The sequence below is a fragment of the Saccostrea echinata genome, unplaced genomic scaffold (genome assembly GCF_033153115.1).
Source record: "Saccostrea echinata isolate AGI-Se365-2 ecotype Australia unplaced genomic scaffold, CSIRO_AGI_Sech_v1 ptg000080l, whole genome shotgun sequence".
Lineage (NCBI taxonomy): Eukaryota > Metazoa > Mollusca > Bivalvia > Ostreida > Ostreidae > Saccostrea > Saccostrea echinata.
In genome coordinates, this window is record NW_026889829.1 from 268,875 (window position 1) to 292,910 (window position 24,036).

The 24,036-nt window shown below is 32.0% G+C and overlaps 1 protein-coding gene across 1 annotated transcript; it reads left to right on the forward strand.

The window, feature by feature from the left end:
* Window positions 1-9,820: 9,820 nt before the first annotated feature.
* LOC133176664 (interferon-induced protein 44-like) lies at window positions 9,821-18,552 on the forward strand (the record flags this gene model as incomplete). The annotated part of the gene is made up of 4 exons (XM_061311761.1): window positions 9,821-10,000; window positions 10,516-10,662; window positions 17,074-17,245; window positions 18,034-18,552. Coding segments are annotated over 4 exons (807 nt in total), but the record flags the coding sequence as incomplete, so codon positions are not given.
* Window positions 18,553-24,036: the final 5,484 nt, after the last annotated feature.

Consider the following 24,036-nt stretch of genomic DNA (forward strand, 5'->3'; position numbering starts at 1 on the left):
TCAGAAACTGTCCTGATGTAAATTTTGAATTTACTAATGGAGGTATATTCAAAATTAACTTTATGATAAAACTATCAAATCATATATAATGATATATTAATACCTATAGCATATATGTCACACATCATATTTTTCGTTTATCAAAGAATTGTCTCAACAAAGGTTTAGTAGTGATAAAATCTGCTGGTTAAAATGCTCTCACACATCAGGAATTAAAACACATTTCTGAGGTACCCTGCTTATAAAATAAAAGAGAAGTATTGGCAGAGTAACCAACCTCTTTTGTAACATGTAATGAAATGTACATAAAATACTTAAAGGATGTCCCATGATACTCTAATTATTTTAAGTTAAATCTAAATATTACAAATATTAAACCACATAATCCGATGGTGAGTTTTTTTTTTTTTTTTGTAATTTTTTACAACAAACTTTTTGGTAATAATTTTAAATAATTAATCATTGCAATTTAACAAAGGCAAAATACAAAACAAATACACAGAATTATTCTATTGAAGAGTTGTTCCTCTTTTAATTATTTGTAATCTTGTCAAATATTTATAAAAAGCTGTACTGAATGAGTAATTAACAGACATATATATGCAGTAGAATTTGTCAGTAAGTAAATATATGTAAACATTGATGAGGCCATATTTTTTTATCACCCTGTCTGTGTGAAACACAGAGTATGCATCAATTTGTAAAGAGAAGGAATGCACTGTATTGATATTGCAATGTATTGAATTTTCGTCTTGAACACATCTACTCCCTTACCAGATTGCGACGTACCTATACAGAAAACACTCTTTCAATAATTACAGAGACATATTTTGAATACACAGAAAAGCTTTGAGTCAAATAAAATGTGATTTTCTTTATAATCCGAATTCACTCAATATGAGTCAGGTCTTTGAAGTGGTAAAATTATCCTTCGCTTGGTGGAAATCGTTACACGAAAAAGAAGACATTATTGAATCGATAACAGTTTGCATTTTTTTTCGTAACGGAGTTCTTTAAGGTCTGGATGATATACTCCCTAATTTGCGTTGAAACTCAACAAACTACGGTTAGAGAAATTCAAATTCAATATAGTATACCTGCAGATAACAAATTTACTCATGAACATGTGTTCCTGTAGTAGTTGTTGAAAAAGGGAACTCATGCCCCTTTTTGTAAGGAAAAAAATCTTCCTCACTATCTACATATGTATTCAAAACATTGATTTATACTAATGATATTATCCCATGTCACTGATGTCAGCAATTTTTCTTTTAAATTCACACCCACAAAACTTATAACAGAAATATTTTCATTCACCTGTGCTTCTTTGTAGTAATGGAAGATACGAAGAGTTATTTCCTTTTAGGCAATAGATATATTGAAGCAGTAGATTCCGTTTCAACAGTTTTCTGCGAATGGAAAAATTACATTTCGTCTATACTCACAATTTACTTTCGGAAGATGAATTATAAAGTGTTGCTGAGTGAGAATGAGAACCTCTTTTTGCATCCAAAATATGTGTTTACTCCTCCCTGGCAACTGATCTAACATGTAACCTCTAGATTTTCCAAGGGTCCGTATTTTATGTCTTGTTCACAGATTTTTATTGTTTGTAGATTTTTTCAGGTCGATCACTATCGTTTTCTTCCAATTCGTTGATTTTATTTGCTTACCTTAAATACCATTAAGTCAAATGCTGACCGACAGTTTTCATACTAATTGTTAGACCATTATTTACACATAACTACAGATTTTTCTATTTACCCGATCATTACAAGGAGCACATGTCGGGAGTGACCTGTCGACAGAGGATGCTTACTCCTCCATGACACCTGATCCTGCCTTTTATGTTTTTAGAGGTCCGTGTTTGCACTACTCCCGATTTGTTTTGTCTAAATGGACTATGAGCTTGAATACTCTTCGTTATCTTCTTATTTCATAAGATTTACCTTTAAGCGTCCCTGATAAAAGATGTCTTTTATTTGAAACAGCGATCAGTGGTAATACACAAAACAAACATTTGCTTAAAACTACTAAAAATAGTTAAAAAAAAAACAAAAACAAAAAAAACAGTAGTATAAATCATTCATTAAATTACTAGTAAGTACTTTTTGATGGAGCCGAGGTACTATATTACATCACATTTCCACAGAAAAGTCAATAATCACCGCTCGACCATTAAGACCAAGAACATCAATGAACCAGTTATTTCAACCTCGGGGGGTCACAAATGGGAGGACTTGACAGTAGTGGTTATTGACCATAACCCAAGATGGACAAACGCTCAGAGAAAAAGCAAGGAAAGTTCCGCACTGACTGTAATTGAGTACCGCCCTAATGGTACTAACAAACTAAATGACTTCACCAGGATGAACTAGATCCAATTCCTGATTGTGACCATTCTCTCCATATAGTATAAACTTTACAGTTAATTCACATCATCAATTCCGCAACGACTAACACACATATTTATTGCTTACATTTTTGAATATTATTTCTTTTATCCGATAATCTGTCCTAAAAACATTTACAAATTTATAATAGATCCAAATTCATATTTTAAAATTTTCTTTGTATATTATCTTTCTTTGCATAGTTTTTTTTTGAGAGAGAGAATAAGACAGCTAGTGTACATGTACGATTTACTGCTTGGTCGTAATAAATTAGCGATAATTAATCCGTTCAATTATGTATATCATGTCGCACTTCACCAGGTGCACCCAACAGTCCGGACGTATTTCACAGCAGTCCGGGTTTCTTTCTTTACAAATGGTTATAAACTTTTAAATTAAACATGTAACATTGTAAATATATAGTGTTTGGTAGTTTTAACTTAAAAGTTGTAATGCCATTTGTAATGCCATTTGTTTTTTGTTTCTATATTTCATTTGTTTAAATGATTTCATAAGTTTTTTCTTTGTCCTGAGGAAGGGACAGGGCGTCCCGAAAATTTGACAATTTTTAATTGTTCGTCACTTTCAGTGCTTATATATATATATATATATATATATATATATATATATATATATATATATATATATATATATATATATATATATATATATATATATAACAAATGATAAGTGGCATAATAAGCCAAAACAGAGAAACTTAACCCTTTAATAAACATTATTATTAATGTTGACCTTTCTATTTCCGTGCAAAAACCATTGGAAGAGGGGATTTGAAAAACAAAATGCAGAAAAGTATTTTCAACATGAAGAGTGGAAAACCTGGTTTTGAAGATTATTTCTTTATCATCGCCAGCGTGGCGCAGTAGTTAAGTCAATGTTAAGTCTGTGCTCCTCTACGGATCCGAAACATGGAGAGTCACCGACAACACCTATAACAGACTACAAACCTTCACAAACAGATGTCTGCGTCACATACTAAACATCAGGTGGCCAGAAAAGATAAACAATAAGAGTCCATGGAAAGCAACAAACCAAGACTCGATCATTCAGCAAATATCCCGTAGAAAGTGGTAGACTGGGCATACCCTCAGAAAACCATCGGGAGACATTAAACGCCACGTTATCGAGTGGAACCCTCAAGGCAAACGTCGGGTTGGGCGTCCCAGCTCAACTTGGCGAAGGTCATGTGAAGAGGAAATCAGACAGTTGGACAGAGCTGGGAACAACTGAAAAAGGCTGCTCAAAACAGAGTGCGATGGAGGACTGTTGCTGAGGCCCTGTGTTCCACCAGGAACCAAAAGGAATCATGATGATTCAGCAGGTAGAGAAGGTTTATAATTCCGCAGATCACTGCATCCTGGGATTGCGTGGGGGGTATGGGGGTGTCAGAATTTCCAATGAAAATAAATATATTTATGCTAGACACAAACGATCAATCTGTAAACCTGACCTCAGGTTTAAATATATAGTTTTCTTAAAAAGTAAACGTAGATGTTTATGTCAAAACTAGAGGTTTTATTTACTTTTAATCTCTACATGTATTTGTGACTCGTGTGAGGGTTGTTGCCCCCTTCCTTTAGTTATGCTCAGGTATGATGTTAAATATTTGTTGTTTATGCATATTTTAAGTTCTGATATGAATTATTTAAGAAAAAAGAAAGAATGAAACGTATAGCAATGTGGACAGAAGCTATGTACTCAAATAAAAGTATCCATGGTTTCAAGAACTGATCCATGAGAATTATTACCTTACTGTCGCAAGTGACACATTTCCCTGTTTTTGGAAGTCTAAATTAGATAGGGTTCTATAGGATGCTTCAAGTAATATCGATTTGTCACATACGTATGCTATGAAAGATGAGAGTTTCTTAATTTTCTGATCGCTAACAGCGTGGGAATTAAAAAAAAGTCGTATATTACCGGGGGAAAAAAATCAACAAATGATCCTTATTGGCCGCCATACATCAGAGCTGGTGAATGGAAAATAAAGCGGAAGTGAAAATCTTTTCAACGACTCATAAGGTAGGAACAATTTTTGTTCTTTTTTGATTTTGTACGAATTTTCAAAGAAAACCTTCTAGTATTCATTTTTTTCATCTCCCTTGAATTACCGGAACGTGCAAAATGCGATCTGTTGAATTTGGAAGAAAATGAAAGCCAAGTTTGATCTACAAGAAGATCTAAGGGATATAAATGCCGAATTTAAAGAAATAGAAAGTAAAAACGATTACTCACATCTTGAACATACGTTGGTTGAGTTTTATGCATTGTGAAGGATCAATCAATGCATTTCCCCCAAAAGTTTTTGATTTCTAAATTGAATTTATAGTTCGGAATATTATTTAATCTTTTGCAGAAAAAATGTCCAAAATGTGGTCAAAAATAAGCACCATAATATGGTGCTCGAGCCGGAGGCGAGTATTTGTCAAACCCTGACTACTATTTAGGCATAGTATATTCAAAGCACAGTAATATTGTTATTATCATGCTGACTGTTTTATAAAAACGACAAGTTTCGAGATTATCTCCTTTGGTGCGCTCTTTAGTTCCGGAGGGGAGTTTTGTTTCCGCGGAACAATTATTTATTATGGATACGTTACATCATCGATATGCCAGTTTGTCATTTGTCGAGATGTACTTATCAAGTTAAAAATTATCGAATTTAGGTCAATGCGTAATTTTTTTAACCAAATACTTCGGAACAAAAGAAAATATTTGTGGGTAAAACTTATTCGACGTGGAAAAAACTCTGGATAGAGAATGGGATCTCTGATATATACACACGCAGTTGGTCATTGCACGTCGGCGTTCTGAATGACACACCGACTTTTTCCCTTGTAATAATTTCAAAAACAAAATTTGAAGTGTGGTGGCTAATTAATGATTTTTTTTTCAGCTGTATAATATATATATATATATATATATATATATATATATATATATATATATATATATATATATATATATATATATATATATATATATATATATATACTGTAGATTTGCAAATAATCACGATCATGGTTTTTATTTCACTATGTTCGTTACTCATCTTTTTTCCGCGAAATTAAACCCATCGTGAATTCTATCATTTGTTTTTAAAAACGTTTAAATGCCTATACGAACTTTAAATTAATTTCTTGCAGCGTGAAATTAAAACCATCGTGATTGGTATTTTTGAGACATCGTGAAATTTTAACACTGTGGAATTAAAACGACTTACAGTATATATATATATATATATATATATATATATATATATATATATATATATATATATATATATATATATATATATATATATATATATATATATATATATATATATATATATATATATAAATAGTGCACGTTTTTGAGGGTAACAGTTGAAATTGACACCCCAAGGAAAACCATTGTCAACCGACGCGTCAGCGGAGGTTTACAATGGTTTTCAGAGGGGTGTCAATTTCAACTGTTACCCTCAAAAACGTGCACTATTTATTTTATTATACTGAATGTCTTATTGATTTCGGATGTCATCAAAAAAAAATCGGAGATCGTCGTTAAGTTCACACTTAGAAAGCTTTCAAACTCCCCGCTTCTATTTTTCTCAATAAGAAAGCTTTCGAAAAGATTTACCAACCTCTTTACTGTTTGTTTGCTACTCTAAAAGTCCTTTATCATCTAAAGTTTGCACTTGCAAGGATGTTTCGTCTGTCGTTTGTTGTTTTCAAGTAAGCTTCATCTGACGCAAGCTTTTATTGACGTCGTTTATTCGGCTTCTTTCAAACGCACAACTGACGCTTTGAGAATTCTACGGTGAACCGTACGCGCATGATTTCAACGCATGTGACATTTTCGTTATCAAGTGTGTTGCTTACGCTGAGGGTAACATTACGGATTGTTAAATGTGTCTAAACCAATCAGATTTTAGTATTTAACATGAAAGTATAATATATATATATATATATATATATATATATATATATATATATATATATATATATATATATATATATATATATATATATATATATATATATATATATATATATATATATATAACAATAGAAATAAGAACAATATTGTCAGGAACCACATGCATCAGAAGTGCAACTTGGGACCCAAACTACGACAGATTATCTACCTATCAATGTACAAGAATAAAAAAAAACAAAAACAAAAACAAAGCAAAAAAAAAACAAAGATCATATAAAAAAAAACTAAAATACTTTAAACCCCCCCCCCCTTCTGTAGTCCATACCGGAATTCAGTAGACCTTTTCACAAAATATTTTACCACTAAAACATTTTTTTTATATTTATTCATGAGGAAAGTTATACTGTGTCACAGAAGATCTTATATTTTTAGCTTGTTGTGTATTGTGAATAATCCTGAAGACATTCGTAATTAGTAAATTTACTAAAGTCATAGGCATTTTGGTGAAAGGGGCCGCAGAAAGATCCACCCCTCATAGTGCATATCCCATGCAGTCTAGACAGTGACGTCATTGGAATTCGTTAAATCGATTTTTTTTTTATTCTCCAAAACACAGTATGGTTTATTAAAAATCAAATAAAACTGTTTTAAAAAGAGAGTAAGCATTATGTACGAAAACCCATTGAGCTCATTTTCGTAGGTTAAATACATACATACATATATATATATATATATATATATATATATATATATATATATATATATATATATATATATATATATATATATATATATATATATATATATATATATATTGACGTTATAACGCGAAACTTTCGTATTACAACGCGAAACTTTCCCTGTAAAACACAGACATTTGGATGAGACTCCATTTTCTTTTAAATTTAATGATCTAGTTTATTCATTAGAGTGAAAAACGAAAGACTATTTTAAACTTGGATTATCACAAGCTGAAATTTTATGTTTTCTCGCCATTGAATGGGTCTTACCAATTTCTAAATCTTTTTTGCCGTCACATTTTGTCTTTCTCAACGCTGTTCAGACATTTTCAAAGTCTATGCGAATTTTTCCAAAGTGAAATTTTTATAATTATGAATTTCCGGAAAATTATCCCCCATTTCAGGCTTCATTTTTAACTCTCTCAATAGAATTTGAAATAAAATTAAGATCTCAGCAAATTGACAAAAAATGAGGTAAATTTGTATATTTTACAGAACAATTGTGTCACATCACATGAGTAATGTAATGTGAAATTTGGATCAAATATTCGTATCAAATGATTTGTCTCCAATAAACTCACTGTAGAAATACAAAATCGTATTTTAAGGTTGCGCCACGTGGTCATACCATTACTTACGAAAACATTGACAATTTATTCAAAGATATCTACAATATCAGGCTCTAATTTTTTTTTTCTTTGGACGGAAAAGATGATGTTAAATAGGCTAAATATGTACAAAGTCTTTGCTTTATACCTTAAGCAGTTTTAATTTATAGCGCTTGTTCACGAACTTTTTAATAATCTCTTGTGTATATAAATTATGGAGGAAAATCAAGAAAACTAGACCCCTCCTCTCCGATTAAATTGTCATTAACAGTATCCCATTATAATTATTCTTTAAAAAGCATCTTATGGCACGTTAAGCTCATGAAATGATACATCCCTAGAAAAAAAATACTAACTATAGTTTACTATAGTATCAAATTTTTTACTAACTAAAGGTGAATCAAAGCATTTTTACTATGGATTCCAGATTGTTATAGTTTTTGTTCTTCAATTCATGCATGCACATTTATAAATTAAGGTATTCAATGTATAACAACCACATTTTGTATTGAATAAATGAATGGTCCGATATTTTAAATCAAGTTAGCATTTTAAAGGTGTTTTCAACTAAAAGTACTCCACCGAAGGAATTTTCCAAATTTTGACTATTGTCCAATTACATGTAATTGTGGCTTGATTTTTACATTGAAGTCTATGAGCAGCGAATGTTTTATTTAGATATTGTAAAAAGTAATTTGAACTTCATACAAAACTCTTGGTTAAAATATGCATAAACCCTCGCTTTATCAATATATGAAATCAATCATCTACCACAGATATTTTGACAAAATAAAAATTTTTCTGCTTTTCATCAAGGGCAGAAAACCCTTGAAAAGTTTTTAAGGTGCAAAATGACCGGTTTTTTATATGTCCTCAGTCAAATGAATTTGATTCATTTTACTCTGATCATTATCTAGCAATATATTTTTACATTTCGGTTATGCGGGAATTTGACGCGAGATTCAAGATCGAAAAGATTATGGACGCCAGATTACTGTAATAAAAATATAGTTTACATATTTTCGTGGAGTCAATTTTTCGAGGTTTGAAGAAAAAAAAATATTGGTTCGAGGGGATTTGATTTCGTGCTTGGGAAAGTGTTGCGTAGTTGTGCATATGAAATTTACATTTCGCGGTGAACATGAGTTCGTTGGTCTCTTTATACCTCGAAAACAACGAAAACTAAACCCCCACGAAAGTTAATGATTTCACAGTAAGCTAGGAATATTTATTGCTGTCTCCGAACAAATGCACAACTGCTTATAAGCATAGAAGTTGTTGACAATAATGTGGTTATCTCATACAGCTTGACAGTTTTCATGATGAAATATATATCTATTATTCTGATTAAAGATGTTTTTTTTTTTGTAGTGTGAAGAAATTCAGCGATATGCAGTTTCCTCGACATGTACCTACTTTTAGTCAATCAAATTATCCCGAAAAAGGTAAGGAAAATCAGTTCAATTAAGTTGTTTTGATTTTTTTTTTATTAATAGTATAATGATTATTGAACAAAGTTTTGCTGGAAGAAACTAATTCTTGATGGAACTATTTTTGTATGCCGTTTGAAATATGTAAACAGTTAAAACACATTTCTACTGTTAAATTATTTCTAGGTACATGTATGTTATATAGATCTTCATCTTCTTGTCAATTATACAGATGAATCTGAGAATAAGACTCCTGATCCTTGGAGAAAACCACCAGTCTGGGAATCAGCAGTAATTATATAAATATTAATAACAGTTGAAGAAAACATTTTTAGATGAAAAAAAGAGAAATTCAAAGATTTTTATAATCAATTATTATAACAGTCATAAAATGTTTCACAATTGATATTTTAGCTATAAATAAAACTAATCTAGTAATTATCATTTCTGTACATACAATATGCTTTTGTGATACTGATTTCATGCATGACATCTAGTTTTTATGCTCATTTGAGACAATTATTATTTGCATGTAATTGAATTGCGTTCAAAGGATTTTGAATTTCTATGGTCAATTCTACAAGTTAAACTTAAATACATAAAATGAAAAAAACAACAACATGTGCTCTATTTGTGATTTTGGGAATGAGTTTAATTTACTATACTTCAAATATTTTTTTTTTTCTCTAGACATTTATTGAACTAAAAATTATGCAACGGCATATGTTCCTTTGAAAGAAGTTGAAGTTCCAGAAGTAAACATCCTGTTTGTTGGACAAGTTGGTGCTGGGAAATCAAGTTTGTTGAACACTTTCAATTCCATATTTAAAGGAGAGCTAACCTCACGAGCCTGGACCGGAAGTTCTGAACACAGTCTTACTACAAGTGTAAGCCCATGTTCGTCAACATTTCTACAGAGCCTGTGTTTGTTGCTTAAAAAAAAATAATTCCGACTTTGAAGCCTACTTTAACCCTTTCGTACTCTCATAGTAGGAAGTTTAACAGATGGCTCATAGGCGTGTTGGCTGTATTTATATAACCAGTTATTAAAAATTATAGATACTTATATAATTGAGAGAAAACTCATCGTTACCTTTTTTAACAGAATGACCAGCATTTTTAAAGTAATATTTTAAATGAATAAAAAAAAAACAACAACACATGTCTAATCCGGACACCACTGGTTCCAAAGAATTTGGTCGGATTAGCTATAGACAACATTCCGGATTAGACAGCATTTAAAACAATGAAATTTACTGCAACAGACTGAAATTTTTTACCGTATTAGACAAGATTTCGGATTATACAACATCCGGATTAGACAAGTTTCACTGTATTATGTTTTCGGGTTATTTTATAACGCATTTGATGTCTTTTAAAAGTAATACTTGTTTTATTTCAGTTCAACAAATTCCGAATCAGGGACCCTTCCACAAAAAAGTTTCTAAATTTCAGATTGTGTGATACGCGGGGTCTGGAAGATAATTTATGCATTAAGTATGAAGATATGGCCTTCATTTTGGATGGAAACCTACCACACAACTATAAGGTTTACATCCCTAATGTACAAAATCAGTGTATTTCGTAATTATTCCATAGGAAACGAATTAGTTTCAAATGATAGATATACTAATATAAGAACGCCTACAGTACAAAATTGTATTTTTAAAAATAACGATTATTAGTAATCAATGAAGTATGTTTACTTATGGGTAAATAAAATATGCTAGGGGTTATAAAAAAAATCGTGGACTGGCACTATGAAATTAAAACAGCGTAATGTACATCATTTAATTTTTACACATTTAATCAATATCATCTTTCTTGACTACAGAATAAACTAAAAGACACAAGGTTTATCTTTTAAAATAAATGTCAATGTTTTTGCAAACAGTAGTATGACCATGCGGCGGAACCTCAAAATACATGTACGACGATTCTGTACATAGTCTAACGGAGGCAAATATTTTGATATAAGTATTTGTCGTCCAGTTTTCACATTCAATCACTCGAGTGTTGTGACAGAATTTTCCAGATATTTCTTTCCTCAGTTTTTATCTCCGTTCTATGAAATCTTATCGTAGATTAAATAGACAGTACTAAAAAAAATACTGTTAAAAATGCATGACGTGTTTTCTTTCACTTTTCCTCAGCAGTTTATTGTTTCGCTATGGAAAAACTCTCATAGACTTTGGGACTAATTGATCAGGTCCAAGAAAGAAAAAAAGTCTAAATTGCCTGTTTTCAAATGCCGCAGAAGATTCAGAGAGATGAGACACTCATTATTATAAGGACTGAAGAAGAGCTTGGTTTTTAGCTCTACTTCTCAGAGACCAGAAGAGCTTATGCATTGGTTAGGTGTCCGTTTTCCGTCCGTCCATCTTTCTGTCTGTCATTCTATCCGTCTATATACATTTTTTAATGCTACTCCCAGTACAGTTTTGGTCCAATTTCAATGCAAGTATTCATTTTAAAGGAATGATCGGCATGGGGTCATAAAGTCAGAATTATGTAATATGTTGAAACAGTTTTTTTAACAGACATTTTCTATTTTATCTTTATAGACTTTAATTAATATTTTTTACTGTGAGTATGTATATATTTAATTTCACATTATTTAAATTTAAATTGAAGAAAAAAATTTAACCGGGAAATGTTGTTCTATAGAGTAGTATGACCACATTATGTAACCTTTAAAGTGACATTGTGAAGGACAAACGGGAAAATTGACAACAGTTGAATTTTTGCATGACACATTCTAATTTTTTTCAGTTCTTGAAGATATAAGGTTTCAGAAAATTGCAGGTTTCAGAACCTAAAAAATCTAATTTAATGGAGAAAAATAAAGGTAAAAAAAAAATCTTTGTATAATTCATCACAAAAATATCGCTTCACTTCTTCCTCTTTATTGTACGCATGCGCTGAAAAGTTGAAGAATTTACCTTGTTTCAATTTCATAGATATCAATGTCGGATGACTGCAAATTTTGATACAATCTTCAAAAAAGATTATCATAAAGTATTCCTTACTTCCGCTTGCGCCAATTCAATGTTGTTTACAAGTTCCACGCTAAAAATAAAGGACGCATGACCTTGACATTATTGACATTGACGATAAAAACAAAGCGAAAGATACAACATTTGTTTTTCCGGCACTTATATTTTGCAGTTTTTTTCTTGCTTTACAGTGCAGTTGAGTTGTCAAAACTTTGCTATATTCATATTTCACAGAAATCTTTTGTTTTTTGATACAATTTTCTTAAAAGAAACACATGGTTTTGACTCATTATGCAACTTTAAAAAAGTATTTTGTAACTGGAAAGATGTAATGTTGACACTTTCGTGAAATAGGATGAGAGACACGAAATTAAATGGCCTAAACCTTTGTAAAGAAAATAACTTTGCAGAAAAAAAAATTAACTGTCAAACCTTTTACAGATTTCTTAATTAAACTTGCAAGGAAATAAAACTTCACATTTATTCTACTCAGTTCCACAACTAGTCATTATTTTGTAAACGATTTTTTTCTTGATAACAGGATTAGAAATTATATTCAGGAATTATTCCCTAGCTGAGTTAGGGCTAAGGAAATAGTTTAAACGACCTTGTACATAATGTTTCCTGATAAACTCCAAACGTATCATGAGCCGTGTGCAAAATCAATCGATACATTCTATAATTAGAGAAAGCGTCATCGTAGGTAGATTGGAGACAGTGTGATTTCATGTTATGTTATGGCTATGTGATGTGTCAGGCATTTTTGTTTTAAATCATCATTATTTTAGAATTCAAAATCGATGAGATTTGAAAATTCTTTATAAACGATAATATGCTGAAAGACATAAATAGACAGAATAGGATAAGTTGGACTTTCTTAATTCGATTTGACCTGATTATTTTTGTTCTTTTCTGAAACACCCATGAATGAATTAACTTCACCCTTTGAGAAGTGTACTACTGAATGAAAAATAGAAATTTAGATAAATAATTGTTTATATAGGTTTTTGATTTTGACAAACGATGTTGCCATGATTGCTAAAATAGAAATTTCTTTGAAATTCTTTCAAAACACAAACCTTCCTACAATTTTGGTCCAATTTCAAATGGACTTAGTACACAGTCAAGTACATAATTCTAAGAAACATAATTCTTGATATCGGTTTTTGATTTCGACAAATGGTGAAATAAATTTCAAACGCTATTCTTCGCACATTTTTGATCACTTTAAAAAAAAGACTTGATACACAAGTACACTGTACAAGAATACAAAGTTCTTAATATCCGTTTTTTGATTTCGACACAAGGTATTGCCATGGTTACTAAAGATAAAAAAATTCTTTGATTTTTTCAAAACGCTATTTCTTCTATTGGTTTGGTCCAGTAAGACTTGGTACATGTACAAGTACTCTATACCCACTAATATTAAGATACATTAAGTACACACCAGAAGAGCTTTAGTCTCTTCAGACACTGCTGGTTTCAATTTTATGTCTGAAAATCCAACTTATACTCACAGTTTACTTTCTAAGGATGAAATTATCAAAAGTCACATTTCAGTCTTTAATACTTTTATAATTCCAATCATCAAACGTGAGTTCGATCTACCCTACCAAAGTTAAAAAAAATCCTAACGAACAAAGACGAAAATTCTCTTCCAAGCCCCTATCTTAACTCCTCACAAAAATATTAACTGCTATGAAGGAGAAACTTTAGAAGTACTGTGCTGCAGCATATTCTAGAAGTGGTGTAAATCAGATGTGGATTCTCAAAAACTCTAAGGAATTTTTAGAAAATATAAAATCACCAAGCATCAAAACGTACACTTTTCTGCAGTTCAAACAAGCATTCCCCATGATAAATTAAAAACTAGGCTTTTTGAAACTATATTCAACTCTTCTTCAATAAAAACGGAAGACATTTTCATATATTGTGATTGGTAGCAAAATTACTTTGTTAACAAATCTACATGGGAAGAAGAAAACACTTGTTGCTGTGGCCTTCAACTCGACACTTAGATACATCGACGACGTGTTATCAATTATCAATAGTCACTTTTATTCGTATGTCGACTGGATAAATGTGTATGTCCCAGTAAACTCGAAATATAAGATACCACAAAGTTTTGCACATCTTTTTACTGACTATAGATGGTCAGAGCCAATCAACAACAACATTGTTTGAGATACGAGATGACCTCAACTTTTCAATTGCCAACGTTCTTATTTAAATAAAGTAAATTGACTTACCTTGTCATTGGTCATTTGCAAAATTATTTTCTTAAAATATATTCTAATTGTACACACAAGTACCCTGAAGTTGATATTAAAAAGATGCTTGAGTTTGTGATTGACAATACCCATGTCCTTTTTTTTTGGAGACTAGGTCTTCCAACAATCTGTTGGAATTCCCATGAGTACCAATTGAATTTATTCAGAATCTTATACATGAGAAAAAGAAATATCTTGCTTTGGCCTTCAACTCGACATTTACAAACATCGACGACGTTTTATCAACAAACAATAGTTATTTTCATTTATATGTCGACATGATATATCCCAGTGAGCTTGAAATTAAAGATACCACAGAGTCTGACACATCTGTTGCATATTTGGATATTTTACTAGAAAAAAAACGTTAATGGTAATCTAACAACAAAGCCTTATGATAAACATGATGATTTTAGCTTTTCAAATGTCAACATCCCTTATTTATCCAGCAACATACCATTATCACCTGCATACGGGGTGTATATCTCTCAGTTGATTCGGTACGCAAGAGCATGCTATACGTATGAACAATTTCTAAAACGAGGTAAGTTATTGACATACAAGTTGATGAAACAAGAATTTAAACAGTCTCGTTTAAAGTCATCATTTAAAGTTCTATGGTCGATACAATGACCTTAATTGTCAGCAAATACAATCTATCATTAAGTCATATGCTGACTGACGTTTTTCATATTTATTGTTACGCTATTGTTTACACACTGAATTGTCGGCTGGTTTTCCTGTTACTCCCCGATCATGACAAGAAACACAGCGGGTGTGACCGGTCGGCAGGGGATGCTCGCTCCTCCATGACACCTGATCCCACCTCTAATGTTTTTGGAGGTTCCTGTTTGCTCTGCTCCCAATTTTATTGTTTTAATGGACTTTGAGCTTGATTACTGTTCGTTAACTCTGTATTTCATTATGTAGTAATGTACCGCAATGACCTGTATATGTATATGGTGTTTACGTCTCCCAACATATTCGATACTCAAAAACATGTTCCAAGTACGAACAATTTTTAAACTGCATGAGACAGGCTACAGACAGTTAAATTGCTGTTACTGGGATGTTGGCAATCTTGTTTAATGTAAGCATTTGGTAAATTCTATGGTGTTCTAATGACCTTGTTAGCAAATAAAGCCTATCATTTGGTCCCACTTTGTCTGACGTGTTTCGATTGTAACCAATTGATAGACTTTTAAGAACCATTTTTGGTAAAGGCATATTCCTGCTCCTATGGGTAAAATTTTGGAAATCCCCTGAAATGTGCAAAATTGTACATATTGTATAAGAGAAATCTCAACTAATATGATGCATTATTGATTTGGGAAAAAATCGAGCATATTTGCATTTGTGCTGTCACAAACTATTGAAATTTCCCTTAGATTTCTTTTTTAAAAGAGAGAGTTAAAGAGAGAGAGAGAGAAAAAAAAAAGAGAGAGAGAGAGAGAGAAATGCACGAATTTTGTTCAATTTTGACGAGTTTTTCAAAGAGCACACATTTGTTCAGGAATTTTTTTTACACATTACATTGATGTTATCATTTTACACATTATATCAAAAGACAAGAGAGTGAGCAGACCTGCGCTCAGTATTGTCCAATCAAATTACTGACGTATTTTTTTTTTCTTTTGAAATTATTAAAACGCTGAATTTGCGTCATTTTTGGACTTCATAGCTTACTTATGAAGCCACAGTGGATAAAATGTTTAATGCTGTAAGGTCTGTATTTATTCTCCTGGCCTAGAAAATATTTTAATATTTTCTCATCAAGGTTTGATTAGGGGAGGGGAGTTATTGGCCTTTACGGAATTAAGTTTTTCGGAGTATTCCGTCTACCGATGATTCTCTGTGACCGATCGATAGGGGATGCTTATGCCTCCTAGTCACCTGATCCCACCTCTGAAATTTTCAAGTTATATATCATAGATTTGTATTGTTTGCAATTTTTTAATGTCTATTACAGTTCGATAACTTTTTTTTCATTAATGCCGATTCGCGGTCTTGGTGTCCAAAGTCAGTCAAGCCGAAAAGTTACGTTGCTTGCGTGCTATAGAAATTGAACTCGGATTAAGCTGCCAAAATCAAATGAGGATATTTATCTTTTGTATTTGTATCAATCCATTTACAATATTGTGTTTCTGAAATCAGCAATTCGTGACATATTTTAAAGTCATATAACACGTGGGCTTCAATCAATATTCAATAATAATGTATCTCGTGAAGAAAAATGCATCGAGGCTTAGGGAGCGGACGTTAAAAAACAATGACGTATGTCGAATGTCATATAACAAACAGTGAGAGCGCCGAGCGATTATGAATTATCTTTAAGATTTAATGATGAACTGCAAAATATTCAAACTAAAATATTCAACACTTCTTAAACTTTTGTTTTTTCATGTTCCTTATAAATTTTCTAAGAACAATATACATGGTATTAATTGTATTGCATCAGTCCACGAAATTTTCATTACCCCTTGTAAATACACTGTGACAGGTGTAATGGCCAATTCCTAGTTGTCAATGAAATCAGGACATTACCTTTACAATTATGTGGGCTTACAATACAAAGTAAAAGGAAGTACTCTATAACTTTCATTACTTTCTTTAAAACCAGTTTAATTAAAAAACGTGCACAATTTTATATGATTAGTTGAGAATTTTTATCAACACCAAACGTTCTATCTTAAGTTTAACCCTGTGGCCCACGCCTCCGTTGACACCCCTGGATTTCAGAATCAACCAGCGCTGAAGGATAAAGTACATGTTGTTGTTTTTGTTGTGGATGGAAGCACGTTTGATGTAATGCCAGAAGGAATTCTGAGGAAGTTGAGGGAAACAAAAAGTATGGCTATCGATAGAGGTAAATATAGCTATGTCCTAATGCTTTTTGATGATCGAATCAAAACTTTAACATTCTATATTCTCTCTCTCTCTCTCTCTCTCTCTCTCTCTCTCTCTCTCTCTCTCTCTCTCTCATTTGGAATTTGCCAATCATGAATGAAAGTTATAATGAAATGATTTTTTGTGATTTATATAAGCTTGAAATGTGAAATTTAAGACTGTCTACTCATATTATTTACATAGTTTCTATCAATAAGTTCGATCAAACCTAAATGAATTTCAAAATTTATTCCACATTTAGCCCTGAAAACAAAGTTACAGGACGTGCAGTTGTACGGAAAAAAAATGAATAACATTTTGAAAATTAACGATACCGCTGTCCATGTTATGAAAGAATGATTTTCAATAACTCACAAAAATTCAATAGTCATATTTACATTTATCGATTTCATTGCAAATTGATACAATATTGTTTTATACATGTTACGTTATGCACACGGTAGTTTTATATCTTAATTTAGGGAACAACAGTCATTGTTTTTCCTGAGTTTGAGTTTTGATTAAGCTTATGAAGGTCCAATAGTTCAATTTTTCTGACGCAGAAATGGAAAAGAATCGTTATTTTAACCTTTTGACCTCCTAGTCTTTGTAATGTTATAATTAATGGCTAATTATATCAAACATATAAATCAAATGTAAAAATAGGGAAATAAACTAATGTGATTCACTTTTAACCAGTTTATTTATTTTGTAGGAAATGTAAAAATCATTTTAAAATTATAATGCCAAAATTACTCTTCTTTTTAGGTATTCCCCTTCTAGTTTACGTAACGAAGGTTGACAAAATATGCCAATTAGTTGACAAAGACATCAGAGATGTATTTTTCAGCAAAGCAATTGAGGGAATCGTTAACAAAATTGCAGATGTTATCGCCATTCCAAGATCACACGTTCTCCCGGTGAAAAATTATGAAAAGGAGGACGACTTGGAAACTAACCTGAATATTTTGGCCTTAAAAGCTTTGCGGAAGGCTCTCTTGTTTTCCGATGATTTTTTAGAAAACCAGTGTGAATTACTTCAAGAAGAAACCAAAAGACTTAACACCAAAGATTAATTTCATGACCAAGTAACAAGTAGTTGTAAATGTGATATTGAACTAATCTACTTGAATATTTTAGATCTTTGTACATAATTAAGGGTAAAGCATTAGCATATTATACTCTGAATGCAGTTTCATATTATTTCATGAATGCGGTTTCTAATATATCCTGGATATTATTATTTTCACTAACTTGTCGATTGAATAATTTTTAGAATCTCTTTGTAACAGAAAAAAATTTAGGTATTTTATTCTATTAGCATGATAAGCCTTTATATTTCAATCATGCTAGTGAATACCTCATATTATATATGTTCAAAAGTAAATAATCCATAAATAATTTTATACCATATTTATTGAAACAAAGATATTTGCAGTACGAAGATCGAAATCAGTATCATTGTTGGCCATCGTGGTCAGTGATGTGTTACACTGATACCCAAATAACACGCCTGGAATTTCTGCTAATCAAGGCGATTGAAACATCAGGCGATGACACCCTATTATAAAACTTATATAAAACTTATATGGCTTTTAATAAATCGGCCAGGCAATGCAGTTGGTATTTCTCAAACATACACAAAACAAATGATAAATAGATAAGACACAATTCCCGATATTTTCAAACGTTTATTTTTCTAAATATTAAATGTATTTTTTTAAATAACTTATCATAACCGGGTCAACCTCATTCCGGACTCCAGCCTAATGGTTCTTATTTTCTGTACCTCAACCACTGAAGTTTGAGGAGGCAGAGTCCCGAATGACATTGGGCCGATCATGCATTTGTTTGTATAACCCGGGATCTTTGGCTATGCAAGTGAGAGGACGCACCAAGTGGAATAACTCTTATAATCTTTGAGCTTGGTCGGAGTGACCCAAGTCAACTTTTTATTTCTGCGAAATGACCCTTGTATATTACACTTCCACTTTCCCTCTAAATCTGAGGACCTTCCCTCACCAGAGCGGCTCACAGGTGTTAAGGTGTGGCACTGTTACCCAACCTGTATAAAATGCAAGCAGAGACAGACACAATCCAGTTTCTGACTTTATTACATTAAACAATCCATTTTTTTCTATTAATGATTACATGAAATAAATTTACACAAGATACTAAACATTATAATAAACATTACCACTTATAATCTAAATATTTAAACCCTTAAATAAAATTAGCAATCTGAAAATTTTACTTAAGTTTTATAAAAACGCGCAAGTCTACAAAATGATCTCACCTGTATAAAATGCAAGCAGAGACAGACACAATCCAGTTTCTGACTGAATGTGTCTGGCCGTCCGCTCATTTTATACCAGGTGTACCCTTGTAGTTTTACATCTCCATATTTGTAACTCCCTCGAAATTTGCCATAATTACTTTAGATTTTAATTTGAATTTCAGTTACCATTATTCTGTCCTCCAACACTCTATAGTTTCCTAATGCACTTTAAAAATCATTTTCTATCTTTTGCATAATTGTTAAATATTCTTTGTTGTAGCTAATTTATACTAACAACTGACCTCTGGTCACTTCAATACTATTGGTTGCCCTTTTCTCCTTACCAAATACATCTTTTGATAAACAAGTAACAAACCGCATTCCAATTTAATGTATCATTTTCTTAGAATTGTACAGGCTACAAAGGTCAAACCCTAGTGACAAGCTTTTATGTTTATTTTTATCTTCAAAGCTTCGCATCTGTTATCTCTCTCAGCCGAATAGTGCAAATAAACCAAAATATGTTACATCCTTATTTTTTTAAGCAATTTTTGTTATGATAAACTTATAAGTCAAAATGTAATTCCACAAGTATTTGCTCAGATTGTTTATGTGACGGAAGGATGGTAGAATAATTTTATTTCATGGACATTTAAGTAATTAGTTTGATTTTGAAGGCGTTAAAAAAGAAATCATTGATTTATTATTATTTCATTTTATTTGGAGCGTGATATTGGCTTAAGCTTTTTCAATTAAAATATTCCAGTACAACACGTGGCTTTTAATATCTAACTGTGATGACATGATCGTTTTTTAAAGAATAATGCAAATTTTGAGTACAGAATTTCACAGCATTATTGAATAAAATTATTTTATGTAGAACAGTCATAAGTTTTGATGTTGGTACCTTTTGAAATTTTAGTTTCAATTTTCGAGGACTTCTCTGGAGTTTTAGAGAATCCACATTTCATTTACATCACATTTAGAATATGCTGAAGCACAGCACTTATGAAGTTTATCCATTTACAGCAGTTTTTATTTGTGTGAAGAGTAAGGATAAGGCCTTTGTAGAACACTTGCTGGACCCGGTGATGTATCTTTGTAAGCTTAGAGTTTTTATGAAGTAAAGAAATCCAGTATAAATAGGGTAGCTCGAACTCACCTTAGTGAACTGTAATATTAAAAGTATAAAGAATGCATTGTGACTTTGAAGAAGTACATCCTTAGAATGTGAACGTTAGGTATAAATAAAATTTCTAGATGTAGAATTAAAACCAAGATCTTCTAAAATACAATTACAATAATGAGCTTTCCAAACAAAGTTGATATTGATAAAAGACTTGTCTGCTTGAAGCATAACATATTGTTCATGTAGTCTTTCTGATTCTTTTAGTGAAAACGGACGTATAGATGGTTTGCATACTGCTTTCTAGCCTCCAGACACGATTTTTAAAAATATATTTCCAAAACACTAATTTTTAACAAAGTGTTCAGTCTTTCTCTTTATATTTCGCCCAACGTCTGGCATAATCTTCGACAGAATTCATAATAGAAATGAAGTTCTGCCACCTATTGAAAAAATCATGTTGAGTCAGATATTGGAATCAATGATCAATAAATCTGCCCCCCCCCCTCACCACCACCACCACTCCCCTGCAAAAAAAAAATACATGGAAATAAAATTTATATACCAGTATGACAGAGGTAATAATTATCCTTAATGCATAAAATGAGAAGAAAAATAATTTAACCTCAAATTTCAACGTAGTTCTAAATATGTGTGTAAGATAGTAAAGAATACTTAAGGCAGTTCTACCGGCCGCGTAAGTTTTGCATAGATTGTCAAATCTTACCACGCTTATTGTTACGGTCTTACGTCTCAGATTGCACTTAAGTCCTATTTATGTATGGTCTTAGACCTAAGTAAAAGTACCTGTGCCCTTTCTGTTACGACTCCCTGATTCAGTAATCTTCTCGTTGTCTAAAGAATGGAGTACTTAAAGTGGGACTACTACTAGTTGGATGATATATACATTTTCCAAAATTCTAAGCCTCATTGAAAGGATAGAGTGGCCAGACGAATTGATATGTTTATAAAGATGTTGATGGCAACTATTATTTATTTCAAACCCATCCCACAGAACAGGGCATAAATGTTTATTCGGTATGCGTAGATTCAATTTAAACATTTTTTCATTAAATAGCATGAAACTTGTAAGCCGTCTTGTGTTTAATCCTATATAATTCTCGCAGGATAATCGAAAGAAACTTTGTTCAATTTAATATTCATAAAACAATGTTATTTTTTGCATATGAGATTTCTTTTATTTCATCTAAATATATAGAGAGAGAGAGAGAGAGAGCACAAAGAAATTCACTTTTATAAGGAAATCCACTTCCGCCCCCTTATAAAAGTGAATTTCTTTGCGCTTTCTATATTAATATTTCTTCACTTAGGGCAGTTGTGTTAGTTTAAGAGTTGTTGTAAAATGTGCTTTATATATATATCTCCTTCGGATGAGACCTATAAACCAAGGCCCCGTGTCGCAGTAGGTGCTGGCACGAAAAAGACCCCTCTCTGCTCAATGGCCGTAAGTGCCAAGTATAGGACAAAATTTGCAGCTCTCCACCGGCAAGTTGTGGCGTCTCCATAACAGGAAGTCCAGGAGCTGTAGCACATGTTGCCTTTATTCTTCTGGCCTCGCACAGAAGTCGCACCTTCAGTTGGTTGTGAGAACATTTCCGACCTTTCCAATGGCTACTCAATGCTGATGTGCTACCCACTCCTCGAACCTTAAGATACTGCTCAGCCTGGTCGACAACATTTGCTTGGATAATATAGGACACAGAAATGTTTTCAGCATGCAATAGTTGTGCCTACTAATAATCCCATTGGCGAGGGAAGACGTAATTAACCGCAGCTGTACTCATGAACACTTCAACCTAGTTAATGCTCCACTTCCAGTCAAGTTTTGAAACTGGTCCTGCGCAGAATCTGATTCAGATGGAATCCACAATCCTGGCAATTACAGGTTTCCCTGAAACAGTTAAGGATCTGTCATTTGTCATGCCATTCACCAAAAGCGGTTGTTGACGCTGTCTGAACGATTCCTGCAATGCGCAAGTTCTTCAGTAGGGCGTATATAGTTCATGAAGACGTTTTTTTTTTAACACTGGTGCTTAATAGTGCTTTTGTTAAAAATAGAATAACAATGATAAGGATAATATTGTGGAAGTATTCTGCATTAATTTGTAATTGCTTTAACGTTCTTAATGGATCGGTTAAAACTAAATAAAGATATTGCTAGGCCTGTCCCATATTTCCTCAATCAACACAGAAATGGATTCTATGAAGATATATGTTTGCCAACTGTGACTCATGGCACATAAGATTTTACTTTATATTTGAACTCAGATTTATACTTTCACCTTTCGAAGTCAAGCGCACAAATTTGTTTTCGATCGTTTAAGCTAATTACAATTATGCTTGCAAATGCAAGTAAAAGACAAAGTTGAAGAGATGTATGCGTTTTCTTTACAAATGCTAAAAGTAATGTTGCACAAGATTGTTCCAAAACATTACATTGTTAAAGATATGATTCAAACAGAATAATTTCTTTTCTAATATGGTAGAGCCAAATATATTGGATTGATCGTCAATCTGTAACGGAGGAATACAAATCTTCAGTGACAAGGTACCTGGATATAAACACTAGTTAATAACCACTTGATGCAACGAATAGGAATTTGCTGATAAACCATTTGGATGTTGGAGTCCTTGTCAAGCTCTATGCCAAGATTATTTGAGAGGTTTCATCAAGAAATCTAATCATTGCTCAGAACTTAAAGTAATTATGTTGTAAAAAAGGGTCATTTTCGTATACTGAATATACATGATTATTACGTCAATTTAGGAGAAATGCAGTGCAGTTAAGGCAAAATTTTCTATAAAAAGACACTGAAGACAAAACAACTGAAGTTCAATCGTCTTCTTTTCAGCATGAAATTCTACTTGAAATATCCAAGTGTCTTTTAAGGAGTCTGTCCCTCCCTTTTTAATCGATATTTTTGTGTCATCATATGTCCCTCGATAGACTCGTGAGCTCTGATTTTAACACAAAATAGTATATGTTAAAATTAACTAAAGAATTCAAGATATAGAAAAATTAAACTGTAAAATATTCCAATGTGTCCCTTTGTATCTATCCTATATCAAAAATAATGCTCATTAATCAGATTTCTGGTTTTATTTAGTCATTCAGTAAAAAACAAAGACCAGTATTAAAAAATCATAGGAAATGATAAATTACCTATTGAATTACAGAGAACATTTCAATTTGAAATCGAAATATTGAAAAATTCATTCAAACATTCAACATTACCACAGAAACAATTGTTCTCTTGATAAGGAAAAAAACCCTATGTAATAAGAGAAGACAAAACCGTTCACAATTTTCATGAGCACACTTCCAAGTACAAGAACTTTCTCACGT